Here is a 20,817-nt window from a genome sequence, read left to right on the forward strand (position 1 = left end):
AAAGCTTATTTAATTGAAATGCAAAAATTGATATAAATAAAGTAGCATTATAGTTCCACATACCGACAAATTAACTAACACGGTAAAATGTTTGGTGGCTTCGCTACAAACTAAAACTTTTAGCACTATTTGTCTAAAAAAACTGTAATAACAAATAAATGAAGACATATACTATAAATCAAAGTATCACCATTCTAATTGCAAACAATTTTATATAACATATAATTATTCTTATAAGTAAATGATTTATTACTTAAATGTGAGAAATTTTATTCAAAGTAAACCTTTTGTGCATTAAAAATTTAAGAAAAATTACTTTAATAATTTATTTGAACTTGCATTGCACACACAGACACATGCGCGCACTTACACACACACACATACACACACAAACACACACACCTAGACACACAGACAGACATACCACAGTTATAACTAATTTGCTTTTTGTTTCTTATTATCAATCATAAATATAGAATCCACTGATTGGCTCATTAAGTTACATTTTTCATACAATTTTAATTCTCATTTGTTGCGTAGATTTTTTTAGTATGTAATAATAATGAAATAAAACATTTAATAATATATTTATTTATTTGTCTAGCTTCATATTAAATTTGATTTATTGAAATTGATTGAATTTATGTAGAGCTTTTCTATAATTTAAAATACAATTTTTGTATAACTTGAACTTCTAAGGAGATACGAAAAGTGTCATGTGTGACGTGATAAAATACCTCTTAAAAGATAAGATGAAAGGAAACCACTAAAAAAGAGATGGATTAGACATATTTTTATGACGTCACACCTGACATTTTCCGCATCTCCGAACTTCTAATATAAATGCCTGACCAACCAATCTAGGTTTATTTCCCTTTCTATTTCCTTTTCAATACATTTTGCATTTTTGATGATAACCAACCAGTATTTTCATCAACTAAAACTTTAATCTTAAGCCCACGTAGTTTTAACAAGTATAAAAAGGTTTTAGGACTAAGAATTTCAAAATCATAAAGTAACAAGATAACTGACTGTATGTGTGTATTTATAGTCAGATTCTAGAATTTTTTGTTGACCCCTTTCCAGTATTTCAACTAGTCAAGTTCAGATAAGATTATAGAAAAAAACCTATGCATTTAAAACTCCCAGATTTTTTCTTGGCCATAAAAGGACATAATCTAATTATTAAGAAGCAGTGCTTAAAAATAATCCTTGTGGCAATTATAATCAAGTGCGTACAAGGATATATCCATGATATATTGAAATGATGTGTTTAGGAAGAGGGGGGGAGGGGGAGTGGGACTTTTTTTTGGATTGTGTGACATAGAGAGAGTGGCACATGGGTTTTAATTTAGGGATACAGGGATAAGTAAATGCAGGATAAAATAATATTTCTGGAATTTTTTACAGCGCTAAAAAGATGCAATTAGATTCTTACGATTTTTGATAGAATAATTTATCCTCAGTTAACCAATCTCTTGATCCCTGGCCTTAATTACAATCTTGGACATATCTATGATAAACACAGATAGGTTAGGCCTAGTCATTATACACTTGTAGTTCCAGGCTAAATCCTATTTTTGAGAAATAGACCATACATCCACCCCCCCCCCCCCTCCACACAGTTTCTTGTTCTTTTTGACATGCTTCGCTTAATTAGTATAGGTTAAATAAGAATCATTTTAGCCCTACAAAAAAAGAGTTGGTGTCCCGTATGGTTTTCTGCGGAAAAAAACTTGAAATTGTTGAAAAACTGTAGGGATGGGGTGGAATTTAGTTTGGCAAAAAAGGAGTAATTGGGCTCTATCTAGTTCTAAATGTGTTTTATAAATGTTTATCTCATTCTTGCTCATACAAGTTTTTTTTGTTTGTGCAGCTCTTCTTTAATTCATATTTTCATGGCAGATTTTTTAGAAAATTTACTGCACTTAAATTAATATTTTCATATTTCCTCTTCTTTTAAGTTGTTTAATTTTGCTAAATGATAACTTTTTCCAACTTTTAATTGAAAATTAGATAGGTACAAAAAAATACTACAATTATCTAAACATTCAAATAACTACTTGTTTCACTACTTCAATTTCAGTTTTTTGCCGTTTAATGTTTTAACTTTATTATCGAGGAAAAATTGTATCATTAGAGTAAATGATCCCAATCATTTCATATCTCAATTTTCTGTGAGAAAATTTGTAAAAATTGCAGGATTAGTCCCTCCCGCCTTCCCCTATGATAATATTAAATCATCTCTTGGCTTTTTATCCCGAGTTTTTGACCGAGACTAACTCCGTTGAAAAATTCTAGGAAGGACGAATCTTTTTATTATGCATGGACTCTTGTCTTTATATCAGTGTAATAGTATAGTTCTTTCAAATATGAAGAAAATAAATATTTTAAATTTTAGCAGTTTGGAAAAACTTACATAGAAGAAAAAGAAAGATTATCAACATTGGGACAAAATATATTGTTTTCTGTGTGTTTGTTTAAATCCTATTATATAAAGGAGGAAGCTTTTTTCTGTCTGTAGCGAAGGATCTCCCTAACCGTTCAACTGAAATGACTCTCTTTTACAGTGTAGCTTCATATAGGTTTATAAATATTCTGGGGAAGGGTATGTACACCGCCCCCAAGAGAAATTGCCCTCCCCCAACCAAAAAATAAAACATTTTTTCCTTTTTAAAAATAATATTAAAAGTGAAGGGCTGACTTCCCCCTTTCTCTCAAGTTCCTAGAGGCCTCTAGGGGCGTACCTGCTAGTTAAGGATAAAGTAACATTTGTATTAGAGTACATGTTTAAGGTAGAAATATTTGTTTCATGATGAGTTATCTCTTCTTGTTACTTGAATTTATTGTCTGTAAAACATTTAATTGGTAGTATTGAAGAAACATTGGTCAATACAGACTAAAGGAAAATTTGGGAGGCATTTGATAGTCACAAAAAAATAGGGAAATGGATGGGAGGATGGGGGAAATTCATTAAATGGATCTATTGGGGAGGTGGGGGGGGTGTTGAGAGAGAATGGGGAAAAGGGGGCAATTTGACCCCATTACATTTTCTCAATGATAGATGTTTTTATCATTTTAAAAGGTATAGAGAATTTAAGAAGAACATTTTTGAAAAATTACGGAGTTATATGATATTTAGGTATTAAAGAAAAACATGTGCTTGATACGAATAATTTTTTAAATTTTGTTATTTTACCTCCCACAATTACTTGGACCCTTATTAGGTAAAGTTTTTATTCGATGCTTTATCCCAAAAATCTTGACAAAAAAAAGTTTCAGCACAGCCTCCTTCCCCAATATTATCATCATCAATTGGATATGACTGGCTTTTTATTTGACTAGAGACCTTCACTAAACTTTTTCAATGCTTTTTCTCATCATTTTTACATAATAATTGAGTCTTTTTATTTAAATATGCCTTATTTGAGGTGGTTTTGGGTTTTAAGGAAAATTATATTTTGAAAAAATAATGAAGGACATGTTTTACATTTGCAGCGCCGCAAAAGAAAGAAAAAATATATTATTTTTTTTAAAAATTTGCGAACCTAATTTTGAACAACTCCTAAAAATAATAAACGACAAAACATTGTTTGGTCATTAACCCTTAAAATTTGCCTGACATTTAATGTTGAAATGATCGACATGAATAACCAATCATAGTCTATGGTCTGCTGTGCAGGTTTTAAGGTTTTCTACACAGATAAACTCTAAAAGCTTTTTGGAGAAACCTATCAGTTGCCAAAGAAAAATTTTTACAAATATAAATTTGATGAAGATTTTTCTTGTTTTCTAATATTTTATTTTAAATATATAAAACATGTAATATAATATTTAAAGATAATTAAAAAGTGAAATATTAACCTTCGGATTTTTACTATTTTTTGCGTTTGAGATATTAGTCATTAATAAGTCTACCTTTATTAAAAATCTTGGTGCATCAATCTCATCCCAGCTCTAGCCACATACATCGACGACACGCGTAGTGGTAAAAAATGTAATAAATCAAAAGTGCAACAATTTTACGATCCTTTGTCACCGAAATTATCCATTGGCGGCAGTTAATTTCAATGTAGCTGACAATAAAACGGTTGTAAAATTGAAATCATTATAAAGGTGAAACAAGGGTAATTATGCTTCATTATCGCGAAGCCTGTAAAAATATTTTAGCATATTTGCGCGTAGGAGGTACATATATTAAAGAGGTAGGGGATTTTGGGCCGTTTATTACACTAGTCCCCAATGTTTTAACCTCAACAGCTGTGGGAACTTTTATTACATTTGGATCGGTTAGTTCATTTAGTTGAGTGTTCAAACGTTTCAATCACTAATTGTAATCAACAGAAGGGGTAATTTTGTGTATCATTGGGGATGCACAGTACATCAATTTTGATCCCTGGACTAGTAGAGTAGCTTCATTTCAAATTTTGATTTAGTTAGAGAGGAATAAGTGAGTGAAGTTCATGCATCGTGTCCTTTAGCAAATTAATTTCAAAACCGAAATTAAAATGTACATTGATATTTTGTTTGTAAAATGCACGTACACATTTAATTTCTTTTCTCAGTAAAGTTTTGATGGATTTTGTCTAAACCATAACACTTTGGTTAAGTGTGACTTCCGAATTTGCGGGAAGTTCTAGAGATCTTAGTCTTACAAGGCAAAACCCCCAACACCAGGAACCATCAAGTTCAACAGCAGGTTTGAGTATAGATTTATTGACACAAACTATTTCAAAGTCCTGAAATTACAAAATCAATTAATACAAAATTCCAGTTTTTATATCCACACAATATTATTTGCTTTTTAAAAATCTTTTTTTCTACGGTTAAAGAATCTTTGGGTACTTTGGCTTTAAAGGAAAATTATTTGGTTTAATAGATCATTGTTAAATGCATAAATATAAGCACATAAAAATTACTAAAACATAATATTTGAATCATAATAAAGTTTCACATGTAGCTGGCTAAAGCCTTAAAACTTAATAAATCCGTCCTATATGCCATACAATTTATCTATAAAATGAAGAAAAAACTACCTGAAGTTCTTATGGTTTAAGCACCTGGCATACTAGGGTTATTCACGCACTCTGAGACCAATGATAGGCCTGACTCAATTCTCCAAATCTTTATCCACACACATATAATTCAAAAGTAACGTGGAGAGACCCAAACATAAACAATATTCAAATGCCGCGACTCTTTAGGAAAGTTAAACAAAGACGACATTTTTTCTTGACTGGAATTATGGAATAAGGAAATTAATTTTGATCTTGATAAACACAAAGCTTCCTCGAAAAGAGGTTAAGACAGATTTATTATTAGATTTAAGAATTTGGTTGAAAGAAGATAAGAAAAATTATTTTCCAGTATGGCTTTGAAACCGGTTAATATCAGCAGGATTAGAAACGGTTCTCAGCCATACTGAAAAATCATGCCTAGCATCGTATTACAGACAATTTTCCACTAATATTAAAATAAAAGCCATAAAAATAATAACTGTTTGTTAGCCAGAGCCTTTGGCCCCAGGGCCTAAACAGATTTGTTTATATCTTAAAATTTTTCATTTCAATATCCGCGGAAAGCTGTCTATAATACGATGCAATAAATAACTATTTTTATTTATGATTTATTTAGATCGACTACTTTTTTGCACTGATTGGTAAATCACATTTATTTGATAAAAGAATAAGGAAAAAAACATAAACATTGAAATTACAGGAAAATCTTATGTTAACCATGTTGTGAAATATGGGTTTGTGATGATTGTGTAGACTGTAACCTACAACCCTTTCTTCAACCATTCCTCATCATCATGATTCCTCTCCTCTCCTCATCCTTCCTCCTCTCCACATTTACAAGTAAGTGCTTTTTATTTTATTCTAAGCGACGCTTTTTGCATTTAGGGCCCGTCTGTCCGTCCGTCGGTCGTCATTTTTATCGAAAAGTATGTATAATTTGGAAAGCAAAGCATGCGTTATATGACCTTACTAAAAAGTCTGAACTTCTATGATAAGCAATTCAATTTTTAAGCTATTTTTACAGCAATGTCTTATATGATTCCTAGAACAACAAGAATTTGGGACCAATGTTTGAGAAAAATGAACAAAAAACAACTTTACGTCGAATTTTCCTTTTCTTCTTTTTATTCTAGATATACAAAAACTTTCGTTGAAAATAGATATTTTGCTGTTAAATCATATTCACATATCTTTTTAGATATGGCATTGTGTAATGTGTAAAGCAAAGAATTTGCGATACCCCTTTCTAATTAATATGCTTTTTGGTTGCCTTTTAATGTCCGTTTCAAGTTCAAGTTGAACAAACTTTAACCACGCTCATGCACAGACAAAAGTTGTTTCAAACAAATTAATGCAAGAAAATGGTACGTTCTTTGGCGATATTTGTAAACACAGTGCACATTTTCTGTCTGTTTGGTAATGGACGACAAGGCATTCCAAAAGGTTAACTTTAGATGTCATTTACCAGATACAGCACTATGATCTCTTATAGTCTCTTTCGTGACAACGCCTCTTAATGGGCGTTTCGTCGTATTTTTACAGTAGCTTTTGACTAGGTTAGGATAGGTGATTTCCCCGCAGGGGCTTGGAATGGGAGAAAAGCTACTGTGAAAATATGACGAAACGCCACTTAAGAGTCGTTGTCACGAAAGGGACTGTACAAAAATTTTGCAACTTTAACATAGTTACATTGGCTAAGAGACGGATGGAACGAGTTTAAATGAATATTTACGCAAGCTTAAAAATTAAATCAAGCTCCTTTAGAGTAACCGGACACTTCAAATATCAATCTAATGCCAACTCAAATTTACATACAAAGTATTCTTATCATATAAAAAATAAAAAATCAGTTTTTCAAATTTGCTAAAAAAAAGAAAGTCTATGACTTAACATCAGCTATAAATTTAATGCATTTTTTGGTATTTAAAGAAAATATTATTTATTTTGTGGGCTTTCGTTAGTAGGCTTTTAATATAGCATATAGGCCTTAAACTAAGCTATTTATAAAAAGCAGCAAATTTTAAGGTTCTTGTATAGCAAACTAACTTATCAAAATTATTTGAGAGTTTTAGTCGAAGATGTTTAAATTTGATAGAGATGAAAAACTTTTTGGTGGATAAAACTTTTGAATCAATGTAAAAATCAACAAATAATCAATTAACATTCAATATTTTCATATATTGTATAATTATATTCTCTGAAATTGCTAATAGTTAAATCCAAATAGATTACAAAGTGTGAACACCGCAAACTACCACTGGTTGAAAATAAATCAAATTGCAATCCTAATTTTCAACGGGTTGCAAACTAAAAGCCTTTTATATGTACACATAGTGTTCTGTATTTTGCAACTGAAGGAAGTCTAATCTTTCCCTTAGCAAGTTTTAAAAATGAATTTTATCTTTTACAGCAGCTGAGAAAATCTCAATTTAATAAGTAGATTTTAAGCACGTACAGACTTTAATTATAATGTAGCTACGCTTCTGATATTTAAGGTTGGGGTACATGCAAATTAAGAGATTATATGTACTCAACGTTTCTTTCAGTTAGCTATGAGGCCAAATATTTTCCAGCTCTTTTTGAGCGTAGCTGTTCTATATTTTATTAGTCTATTTCCATAGTAAATTTGAACAAAAATACTATATATTAATACACAAAACATTTTTATATTTTTTTTTTCAATTTTATGTACAAGTTTTGGAAAGTTAAATTAAGAGGAACAACTTTATTAACGATTTAATATCTATAATTACCAGATTTTTTTTGCGACTTTGTAGATTGAATTAAAAGGAAGTCCTAAATTACCAAAAATATCCAAATTAGTCCACTAAATACTCTCCAAAAATACACACACACACACATGTGCGTAATGTGTGCTGTATGCATATTTTACTCAAAGGTATGTGCACACACACACACACACACACTCACTCACACACACACACACACACACACACACAACCCATCAGAGTGTACAAGCTGTCAGATTGCCCCATAGATTACATACTAGGCCAACGTTTTTTGTGGCCTAGGTCAAACGCGTTTGCGACTTTTTTACTTGAATCGATTAGACATGCGATGGGTTGCTTGTTGTAGTTTTAAGGCTTCGATGAGTAAAAGGGGGGAAGATTTTGTGGATAGAAAGATAGTTTGGGGGAGAAAATGTGTGCTAAAAAGGTCTTGGACAGGATTTTTAGAATGTAATTTGGACACACCAATTTTTTAACCCCAAAATACTTGAGTTAAGCATGGTTTAGAAGGGATCATTTTGTGATCATATTAGAATTTTTCATACACGGTAAAAAAGATATTTTTACTTTTAGTTTATGAAGGTAAGCTTAAAAACTTAATGGAAAATTACATTCAACTCCTAACTATACAATTGCTTCGTAAAAAATGTAAGTTGACAATTATATTCTAATTCATAGTCAAATTCAAATAAAGATTAAAGTGTACCTAAATTTAATTTTCTATTCTGGGAAAGTTTCTTAATTCACACTATTTTGCAAATGATCAAATAAAATTTTGGTCCATTTTTTTCTAGAGAATTTTATATTCAAAGAAAAAAATATTTTTATTTTATAATACAATCTGCAAGTAAAACAATTAACAAAGTAATTGTTCTTCGGGTGCTAATAACTCTATCACTAATCAGATAATCTTGAGTTTAACCTTTTGTAATTATTTATTGCAACACCTGAAAGCTAAAGCAGCTTGAGGAAGAGAAAGATTAATAGGATTTGTGTAAAATCATATGTGATACAATCACAATAATTATCACCCATTCAAAAATTGTACATAAAGTTTCGTATTCTGCACTGTAGCAACTTAGCAAGCTGCATGATTAGAAAAGGCATTGATTTCAGGAATCTCTATGATGATAAACAAAATTACCTGCCATGCTGAATTATTCGTCGAAAAGTTTAAATATTGCAATTTTCAACCAATAAATCCTTATTTCATAAAAGTACCCAAAGTTTTTGATCCAACGGTTGAGAGAGCATTATTATAAAATATTGGGTACCAGTGTCCCCTCTCCCTGATTGATACAAAAAATATAAGCGCTTTTGAGAATAAGAAATCAAAGGCTTTGATTACTTGCATTTAAGCCTATTTCCACTATATGTATATACATATATATTGGTTATTTGGAAAAAAAAATTACTCTTCTATGTATCTTAATCTAAAAATCCTAGGATCTATTAATGTCCGTTTAAAGATCATTCTAACCAATTGAAAATAAAAGTTTTCCTTTTTAGGAAAGTTTCTGGGCAGATTTATTGTATCTTTTTATATTAAATGGTAGCTCAACCATCCTAAGAGAAAATTTGAGAAATCTTTTTGTTCAAGAAATGTAATCTAAAGAAATGTCGTTGCATTGCCTAAAACATACACCTTGAAAATAATTATTAACATAAAAGATTCTTTGATAAATAAATAATGTTAATTTTAAAACAAATTAATTGTAATATTAATGCAATAAATTAAGAGATATGATGTAACATAAATTAACCATTAAAATTATCAGCATCACAAGCAATAAGTTGAAGCATTTTTGCATTATTTTATCACTTTAAACCACATCAAATGTATTTACCAAGTGGATGAGAGCACCCTAGGGGGATAAAAGCCCTACGGGAATCAGGGATAAAGGTTTAAGAAATTATAAATAATATTTTTGTAATGAAAATTACACTATTTTGATATTAATAAAGTGATTCATTTCTAAGGTAGGTTGGCTGGTTCTTACGTTCGTAACTGATAGAATTGACTGTTAATTTAGGCATGTTGAGATAACAATTTTAAAAATATATCTACTCAATAAGCTAATATCAAATTAATAAAATCCATCATAGATATATACATATGCTTAAATGCTACACTGCTTGCCATGTAAACAACATTATTGTTCTTGTTTTAGTTTTAAAAGTTTTAAAAATCTTTGAAAATTATTGATAAAATTAACTGAGAATTAGTAATTATCACTTTTACTCTGATGTGTATGGATGAGTAACTTGAACGCGTTAATAAGGATATAGCGTAATTACTTAACACATAGATTCAATAACAAATAAAATATTATTTAGCAATCTATAATCATAGCATTTGACTCCATAGAAATAAATTATAATATCTTTATCATGGAGTTAAACATGATTTTTTTATCATATAAAATTAGCATATTAACATAATCTACTGATGTTTTATTTAGAAACTCGGTTGATATCAAGGGATTGGTACCCGCGAAAAATCTGTAAATTTTAAACTTTTTCGTTGCTTTATAGTTTTTTATAACCTTGTTATCTAATTCGTTGGGTTACAATTTTTTTGAACTTTTATGAAATCTTGATTGGTTGATATAAACTAGCACTGAATTTAATCTAGTGAAGGGTTAAATTTGTGTATCATAATATAGGGTGTACAACAATTTATTATCCAATGTCTTATCCCTATATATCCCTGAGTATATTATATATGTATATATTTGTCGGCCATAAGTTTGATAATTACAGGATCTATAATCAGTGTTGCTAGCTTGTTATACATTCTTATTAAATTTTACGCTCTGTTTGATGTACTAGGGACACATTATAATTAGTTTTGGAAACTAAACATTAAATCTTCGCTGCAATATTAAGTAAATTTATAACAAATTAAAATAGATTGAAATTTACAGAAAAAAATAATTGTTTTGTATGAATATAATTAACAAGAACAATACTATGAACGGGTGGTGTGGATTTCAGCACATTAAATAATGAGATTAGCTTCTTATTGATCCGAAAATGTGTGGATAATCCTTATATAAAAGTAACAGGATGTGAATATTTCTATGTATTGCTTTACAGTAAAGCTTCTTATAGGTCCAGGAAAATTTAATGCCTATTTTGGGGGAATGTAGCTAGAATTGAAAATCAAAAGCTGAAAATTGAAAATTGAAACAACTAAAGTGCCTCAAAAGGACTCTAGGTGCATAACTGCCACACTTAACATAAAATAGTAAGAAATACGGAAGAATTCTATGTTTAAAAGGTTTAAACATCCAGCTGGCTTAAAAACCTCGATTTCTCTGCGGCTTACAGCTGTCGAGCCGTGCTTGCTATTATCCTTGTTAGTCTAATAATTTGTCTTCAATTGAAGAGTTGCCTCACTGTATAAAAAGTGTAATAACCAGGTCAACCTTAAAAACAAAGTCAAATTCATATTTGCGTGATGTGCAATTTTTCAGGGGCGAGGGAGACAAAAGAATATAATTTAATTCAAGCTTAAAAGATCGTCAATATAGAAAACTTAATATAAAAGCAGGGTGGACGGGGACATTGTACTTTAAAGTACACAGGTACCCAAAGTTTTATAACCTCAATATCGTATTCGTTGATTTAAAAACTTTGGGTTGAATTTTGGTTGTTTCTAGACTAATAATTTTGTCATCATTGGGGATTCAAATCATCTAAGCATCTATAGTCTTATTAACGAATCTCAGGGTAAAACATTTTTAAAATGTCTATGTACCTAATCCCAATAACATTCTGTTGTATGCGCATTCATGTGTTAAAATTTAATATACTTATTGCTTTAGTAATTTACAATTTTAATATTTTTATTGAGAAAAAATCATATATTTGTTAAGGTCAATATTCGCTTGCTAGATTTTTTTTGTAAATTCAGTTTTTATGCAAGCAGTTAATTAGGCACCAAAATGTGTTTTAGTTGGCGGCTTATCCGCGGCTGCGAAGCCTAGATACATAAAATGGCTATTAAACCCTATATAAATTTAGATGGCATGTTAAGTATTGATAAATGTTTTGGCAGGACTAGAGTAAAAATGCAGTTTTTGTGCAGATATTTTTATTTTTGGGATAGTTTAGAACTAGTTGCCCTGCGCAGACGTAGCGAGACTGCTCTATTATCCCCCTTTTACAGTTAGTATGTTCAACTTTTTTCACGAAAACCACATTATTGTTTGTATTAGAGCACTTATTCTTTAAGCAATACAATTTACTTTGATTCCAAGTTTCAAAGAAATCAAAAAAAAACAAAAAAAGACAGTTAATTCATGATAGATAGAAATACAAACCCAATAAACTTAGTGAATAAACTTGGTGCGCTACTTATAAATATTTTATCCTTGTGTTTTACAAAACTATATACATTGCTTACAGGCATACAAACGAGTTCCCTACAAGGTGCCCCTGCAAAACACCACAAAAAAATCATCCTAAGTAGCATTATTGTCAATAAATACATCTTTTAATTTTATTCTATGTTATGAAGAAATAAAATCAGCTTCTTGGTAAGATTTTTTTAGTAAAATCATAATGTTTCTTAGATTAAATAAAACATAAACTTTAGCTAAATAAATTAAACTTTTTGTTGAAATGTAGAGACGCCTAATTCACAATCCTTAAAGATCTAAGTTTGGTGGACGTCCCGTGAAGTGTTTTTTTTCTGGCAGCGAAGCTTCTCTTTTGTTTTGCACGTTGGTCTGTCCTTAATTTTATCTGTAATTTTCTTAAAAGGATATAAAGAGCAATCAATTTTGGGTCTTTACCCTTACCCATTCTGTGTTTCCCTCTAGTGTCTTTCAATTCAATCCTTTGTAACCAAAAGCTTTTCAACCTTCGGACGTAATCATCCTTGCTTCATTTTTTCATGGTGAGATTGTTCATTACTCTTTTTTCCTTAACTGACTTCATCTGAATAAAAGTCAATATATTAACGTCTTTCTCAAAATATAAGACAGTTCACTTTTGTTTTAGCCGGATGAGAAATGAATATTTTTTTACATAGGGTGACCTAGGGTAAATTTATCCAATAAAAATATTTTAATCATTAGGATACAATGGTGATTTGTCTGTAGATTAATGGGCTATAAATGATTCTTCCCCCAAAACTTTATAAGCTCGTTTTGCCCTAGATTAGATTACAATTGTAGGGGGATTTGACATTTCTGATGTAGATCATCTTCTATTGTAATATCCCTGATAAAACACAAAATAAAATCTCAAATTTAAAAGTTAATCAACGGTTTCATAGTCAAAATTACCCCGCACTACCCGTCCAAATATCTGTTACACTACTTGCTGTGAAATAGATTATATTCATTAGTTATTTATTATTACATCTAGCTAAAACTAAGATTTGGTTTTCTAACTTCTTGGGGTGAATCGTTGTAGGGGGTGACTTAAATTAATAAACTGTCTATAAAAGGTTGTTTTAGTTAAATAGCGTCGCCTGTATTTCTAGAAATTAACTTAAGATTTTTAAAATTTAATAACTTTAGCTACAATAAGGACAACTTAGGTCAAGGTCAAGGGGGAAAAATTGCGGAGAAAATTTATAGAAAGATGATATAACACGATTTCAGGTTTAAATGTTTGTCATGTAATAAAAGTTTTTGTTTTTACTTGGGGTTGAAAAAAAACAAGGATAACCTTATTCATAAAAGTTAGAGTTTGAATTACTTTTTAAAATGTGCTGTATATTTATACCAGCAGCTATGTCCATAGTTGTCACTAGGGGCACTTAAGGTAAATGACCCCATAGTCTTTTAAAGAAAAAAATTGGAAAGTAATTATTTTGTGGGCGATTTTTCTTTGGAGGCCTGAGATAATAGTTAAAACCTTTCCTGAACCTATAAGAACCTTCACCTTAAAAGAGAACATATTGGTTCAGCGGTTAAAGAGATACTTCGCTACAGAAAAAAAGCTTACTACTTTATTTAATAGGATTAATATTTTCAACTATGATATCAAGTACCTACGAAACAAATTTTTCAAAAATATTCTAAACTATTTTTTACAAAATATTTTTAGTGAATGATGAATATATGTATTATAGAGCAGCTTTTATTTTAAAATAGTGTGAAAAGTCAAGATCAGGGTGGGGGCATTCAGGCAAAAAGGTGCTATCATGATTCGCGTATAAACACAAAATACGCCAAAAAATGTTTCTTTTTAAACCAAAAAGTTAACAAGGTTGAAAACATTAAAAGCATCAAAGCAAAAGATAACAAATATTTAATCTATTTTTATTGGCAGATGAACTAATACCTTTACCCCCCCCCCCTCTCCCCTGCCATTTCCCTTATGTTTCAAAGCATAAGACTATCAAACTTGTAGTGTAGCATTGCTACAATTAAGTATTTACAAAAAGCTTATAGACATATAAATATACACATTCCAATTACAAAATATATGTGTAATGTGTATGTGTATGTGTGTGTGTGTGTGTGTGTGTGTGTGTGTGTGTGTGTGTATGTATGTGTGTACAAACGTGCACATGTTAATGGTTTAAATAAAGAAACAACGTTGTATATTTAGCTCATGTCCATATAATTTAGCAAATTAGCATCCAGTAAACAAAATAATAATAAGCAAAAACATATTGCCATCTATCAGTTCTATATTTGTGCCTCTCAAATTTTGCAAATTATAGAGCAGCTTCTCATTTAAACAAGGATGATTAAAATATAATTCAGAGAAAAAAAATAACACAAGTCAAATTAAAAATTTTAACTGATATTCTTTACCAAACGTTGATTTTTTTTCTAATTTAAAGAAACACTTTTTTTCTCTTTATATTTGTAAATACATAATTTGAAATTGTATAGACAGGGTAAAAGGTTGTGTTAAATTAATCTACAACCATCCCCCCCCCCCCCCCACTTTCAAACCCCATATTTATAAATTTTCTTATTATATAAAATTGTAGGGTTTTCTTTGTATGTACGTATAGATCTCACTAACTACTGCACCTCCTTTTTTTTACGTTTGAAAATAAGGTGCTAACTTCCCTACTCCTTATTCAATATGCTCCTAGAGGCCAATATGGGCGTAAAGTTGATTTTAACGTATATTGTCCTATCATTATTTCCCTGAAGAAAGGTAAGAAGGAAGGAGGAGAGGTGAGGAGTGACGTCTGTTTAGGGTTAATTTGATTTAGAGAAGCACGAACATCATATACACAGCTAAATTATTACATTATACTGGCGAATAAGGGCGTAGTTTGAACAGCTAAGTCTAAGGTTCACCTTTGAACATGAATAGGAAAGATATAGAGTTTTATTTCAATTTTAAATTTGAATTCTTCACTTAAAGCATAATGTAAAATTCTATAGCTCAACATATCTGATTGCAGTATCAAATTGACTGTAATTTTCAGGGAAGCTTTTTTGGCAAGCTTTTAGGATGTTTTTAACTAACCTAATCCCGCCCTAAAAAATTAGAATTATCATGATACCTGAGAAATAGAAGGGACATTGGACTGTAAATTTATGCTGCTAACCAAATTTTCATTAACACAATATCTCATTAATTAATTGGTTTTTAAACTCTGGTTAATCTTTTTTTTATAGTGAATTAAAAAAAGCTATTTAAAAATCATATCATTTTTAACGAGAATTATTATGTGTTTTCACTACAACTCCTTGTTTTTTTTTCAAGGACTATTAAAATCTTATATTTTGCTAAAAGCATGAAATTCTACTTTGTTACAAGTTGATATTAAAACTATCTAATCTTTGAATAAGATCAAGTTTCATCAAATGGTATCTTATGTATGATACCTTAGCAAGAGTTCAACAAAAGTATGTATATATACTTGCCAAAATTCATTGTGTTTTATGCTTTGCACAATAGTAATAATAATAAAAGTCACATTTAGAAATGATAAAAATCGCATGAATGTGTTATGGTATATATTTAAAGACACAATGTTCTGCTATTTCACGAATTTGGGATTCTTCCTCTGAAAATTTTGTAAGTTCGTGTATTTTTTTCTTTTTATTTTGGAATATTTTTTCCCTAATCTTTTTCATTTGACTTGGATAAAGAAAACTGTATTGCATGGTTAGAGAAATAATATAGGCAGTTTTCCGCGGATAAAACTTTAGGTTTAATTTCAGAGGTGTATGATTTTTAGAATGGCTTAGAACCGGTTTTAATCCAGAGGATATAAATAGGATACAGGGCAATACTGGAAATATAAAAGATTACACTAAGTAGTTATTTGGCATTAGCTTTGATCTCTGAATTTTTAACCATAAATTACTCTTTATTCATATTATATGTACCTATGTCTCTGACACCTTTTCACGTAGCATATATTATTGTGACGATTTTACCCATAGTTTGCTCTTTAAAATGCTAAATACAGCTCAAATTTAAATCATGTAAATTAAATTTTTGTATGTTTAAAAATTCTAAAACACTTTTAAAAAGGTTTCATTTGTTTGCTTCCTTGTAAATAAATTTACTAAACAAACAACACATTTTTTAGCGAATAAAATAGAATTTATTTGTTCTTTTCATTACATGTATGTAGTGTTTTTATTTTTAGAAATAAATTTGATATATTTTCACATTAAAAATGCTTTTGATAATTGTACTTCTTTTCAAATCCAAAACTACTATTGACAGGCCTTGAATGACAAGATTTCAATGCATTATGGGACAATTTTATTCCAAAAATAACAAGCTAAACATATTTTTTATTGGAAAACAAGACCGAAAACGGTCATAAAACATAAAAACTGCAATGAACAGTATTTTATTATTCATATAGTACTCGCTTTGTGTGTCAAAAACTTTGATTTTTTGTAACAGCTTGTAACACAAGTATATAAAATAGCAATCTTAAGATTGACCTGCTACCGCTGAGAAAATTAAAAGAGTAAGATGGACGAACAGATGTTGTTGTAGAGTAGCTGCGCAAGTAATGAATATTTATGATTGAATTAGCGTGTAAAATGTAATGTAGAAAAGCATTCTCAGGGGGCTCAGGGTGCAATCAATTCTAAATTCATTCAGAGTGTTTTTAAAATTGAGGAGAACAAATATTTTTAGGAATCAATTGATTGATTGATATTTTTTTTTAAATAATGATTTATACATCAATAAGTTTTAAGGATTAAATGGTTTTTAAATGTTAAAAATATCTCAAAAGCTACTTATCTCATTTTACTTTGATTGTTCCTTAAATATAAGGTATTCCTTATTAAATCACCAATTTTGATAATTAATCATGTTACCTAATTGGTTATTAAGAATCAAAAATCCCACTTTTTATCAAATACTAGCTGCTGCACCCCAGCATCTAGGGGTTCCTTATTCCAAGGGGCAGAGAATATAATTAAACAACACCAAAGGTTTTATTTTAAAAATGAAATAAAATAACACAATCCAGGTGATCTATATAAAGCTTCCCTAAAATAAAGAATTCAATCTTTTTATTAATTAGCAAGATTCATTACTATTTAAAATAAGATGATATCATGCAGCAATGTATAAACAATGTGCACATTAGTTTAGTGCATGGTGCATAGTATAGACTAGGTGTGCATAATAGTTTTGCATGGTGCATATCGTGTATAAACGATTGTGTAAAATTATTAAAATAGTCAACACAATGTCAACAGCACGAGTCTGAAACCTTTCCTTCCGGAAAAAAAACAGACATATTTTTCCAGTAGAAAAACAAGTATTCTTCAAAAAAAATTTTGCTTTCTTTTTATTAAAGGTCGTATATGATAGACAGAGGTTCAATAGTTTTTCTTCTGGTGTAATATCAATCTTTCTTTTTATTCTCCGTTTTCATAGTTTATTTTTAAGCTTTTACCTTTCTTGATTTTTTTATGTTCTTATTTTTAAAGAATTCCCTGTTTTTTTTAGCAAATTCTAAAGCAAAATATCATGTAATCAGTAAACTATAAGAAAATAATGAATTAAAATAGCTGAATTTTAACATATAATGTTTAAATAAAATAAAAACTTTGTAATTTTTACATTATTGATTAAACAACTTTTTATCAGAGCTCGGCAGCCGCGCGTCAACCGCATGTAAGCATAAGGGAAATCAACTTTTTGCAATTTATAATAGCAGAAGATGCGCGAATGCCGAGCCATGCTTATTATACTCAATCATGTTGATGTGACAGAGGGTGCATAAAGTTATACTCATCTAAATAGAGATCCATAAAATGCATTACTCAAAGTGGCACTGTGGTGCCATCACAATATAGTATAAAATCTGCAAAAATCTTTTTATATTTAATCCTAAAATAAGTTCTATAAATTGATCAAAGAGGTATCTTCTGAAGTTTTTTGTTTGTTTTAACCTTAATTAAAAGTAGAAGGATGTCTATTTGTTTATTTGTCTGTGCAAAATTAGGTTCTCATTTACAATGTAGTTTCTCATAGGTCCAGGGAAGGTTTATGACTGTTTTTGGGGAAGGGTACCCCCACCCTCGCAAGATAAACCTAGAGGCCTCTAGTGTTGTACCCGCTAATTTAAGTACTGCATAAAAATCTAGATTCCTTCTGATTTATTCAAATAAACCACCAGAATTTATAATTTTTACAAAAATAAACCTATGCCTCCCAAAACTGTATTGCAACATTTATAAGTTGTATTTGCTTAATATAACTTTGTAATTTAGCTGTTATATGACAACCCTACAGAAGTGGTTCATAAAAATAAAATTAAACATTAGGCAGAGAGGAGAAAAGAATGGTTCTGATTTGAGTTTAGATAAAGAAAGCATAAAAAATGTGTAAAGTGCAAGTGCCATTGTCATTTTGGCGAAGCCAATTTTGCCCCCTTTGTAAAAAGGATCAAATAAAAGTAAAATTTGTAAAAAGAATACATATATACGGCGCAATAATTTATGAAAGTATTGAGGAGCAATTACAAGCTTAGATCATTTAAGATTTTGAAAATAACAATGAAATATTGTAGAAAAATATCTTGAATTAGTTTTTATTTCAATCATATCTAATCCTAATTTAACTTTTTTCTTACATGAGCACTTTTCGGCATTATCTTATTTTTTCATGTTGATGTGCCATATTATTTTGTTGGGAGATTGCAACAAAATTGAAATTATGTGACAACTGCGTCAGGATAACTTCATTTACCCAAACTTAAGCACATCCGGCCATGGTAGAATCCTGTATTTCATGTGGAGAGCAAATGAGCACCCCCCCCCTCCCTCTTTTCTTTAAACTATATAAAGAAAAGGCTATTTTTTCATAGTGTCACTTTACAAACGATGAAATAAAAAAATATGATCTAATATATATATTTAAAATTTATTAGAAGTAGGTTAAAAAACAATTTGCAATTGTAATCTTAGATTTAAGTTCAGCAAAGCAAAGTGCTAGTAAAGACTGCCCCCCCCCCCTCTCGGAGGGCTTAATAGCTCCCTGCATTTTGCCTGAAAAAGATGGGAAACTGGGGTTTTGATTCTTTGCTTAGAAAGTAAAGGATTATACGTATTTTTTTATGATAAGGGCTAATTACAATTTCTACGCGTTAAAATGAAATATTTGACTTGTAAGCACCCATGACTTTTTTAAGCATTAAGCTTTTGTGCAAAAAAATTTTGCATTTCTTATTAGCCTTTTAAAATTTTAGGATTAGGATTTTTAGATGAAGCACTTTTAATTAATTGACAGTATGTTTGAAATTCCAAAGCTTTATTATGAAAAATATACAGTACATACTAACTATCATGGCTTAATTATATTGTAGCATTAATATTACAGAATAATTGAGTATCTTAACCAATATATTTTGTTTTTAGATTATGCTACACTAAAATTAAAGTGTTATAAAAACTACTTTTTATCACTAATTAATCAAATCCTTCTGAAACCTAATTTTTTAAACCACTAAACCAATTTTGTAAGATAATAAATAATATATTGTTGATCAGGCCCGATATAATTATAGGTAGGCAGCTTCAATCTAATACACACACACACACACACACACACACACACACACACACACACACACACACACACACACACATACACACACACCTATATAGCAGGAGCTAAAATATTTTAGTGCTATGATAATTGTAGTGATAGTTAATTATGTATTACTGGCGTAGTCTATAATTAAACCAATATATTTATACAGGTCAAAACCTTTTTTGGCTGCTCTTAAAATCAGGGATAACGGATTGTCATGGTAAAAATTAAAACATAATTAATAATAAACAAGGATGACAACATCCATAAAAGCGAAGCACTGAAACTGTAGGACAAACGGACATTAACACTTCTATAGTATCTGAACTGAATAATCAGAATTTAAAAGTATAAGAGCCAAAGCAAAATTGTAAGTAAATTTGTTGAAAAGCTGCTTGAAGCAGGATAATGTTTATGGACATACTTAAATTTTTTGACTTGATTATAGAGTTGCTTCGCTTATAATATTGTTCTTTGTTGTCCCAGGAATCAATATACCAAAAATCAGATCAAACGGATAATTAGAACACTTGAAAATTTGTTGTTAAAAAAGGAGAAAAATCAACATGTTTAAAATGGACGTACGGACATTCTGGTAATGATTATAGAGTTGCTACGCTTTCTAGATCGTACCCAACTACTACAGGAATCATCATGCAAAGTTTGAAATCGATAGGACAATTCTAACATGCCTAAATTAACGAACAAAAGCTATCTATCTCGGACGGACGTACGGACGGACGGACGGACGGACGGACGGACGGACGGACGGACGTACGGACGGACCGACTCTAATTATAGAAAAGCTTCGCTTTTTAAAAAAAGACAAGGAACACAAATAAGGTAGATCAGAAAGAACGAATAATCATTTTTTCTGTGGAGAAGGTTAAAACCGCGAAAGGATGAGGGGTTATTAAATATAATTGGTTGGGGGTGGGAAAAACAAGGCACGCCTGAAAAAAATACTCTTTGATTTTTTTTTATTCCCTTCTAAATATTACAATGACAGACTAACTTACTACACAAAAAAAAATAGTTAT

At 30.1% G+C, this 20,817-nt stretch overlaps 1 protein-coding gene across 1 annotated transcript in view; it reads left to right on the forward strand.

Annotated features, from left to right (window-relative positions):
- The window catches only part of LOC145313354 (uncharacterized), a 102,517-nt gene that overhangs the window by 23,230 nt on the left and 58,470 nt on the right, over window positions 1-20,817 (forward strand). Inside the window, exon 2 of the mRNA XM_080152714.1 lies at window positions 5,717-5,858. Within this exon, the coding sequence (XP_080008840.1) occupies window positions 5,813-5,858 (46 nt within the window). The 5' untranslated portion in view covers window positions 5,717-5,812. The remainder of the gene's footprint in view (window positions 1-5,716; window positions 5,859-20,817) is intronic.

This window comes from Acartia tonsa, chromosome 3, assembly GCF_053477335.1.
Source record: "Acartia tonsa isolate MP-2025a chromosome 3, ASM5347733v1, whole genome shotgun sequence".
NCBI lineage: Eukaryota > Metazoa > Arthropoda > Copepoda > Calanoida > Acartiidae > Acartia > Acartia tonsa.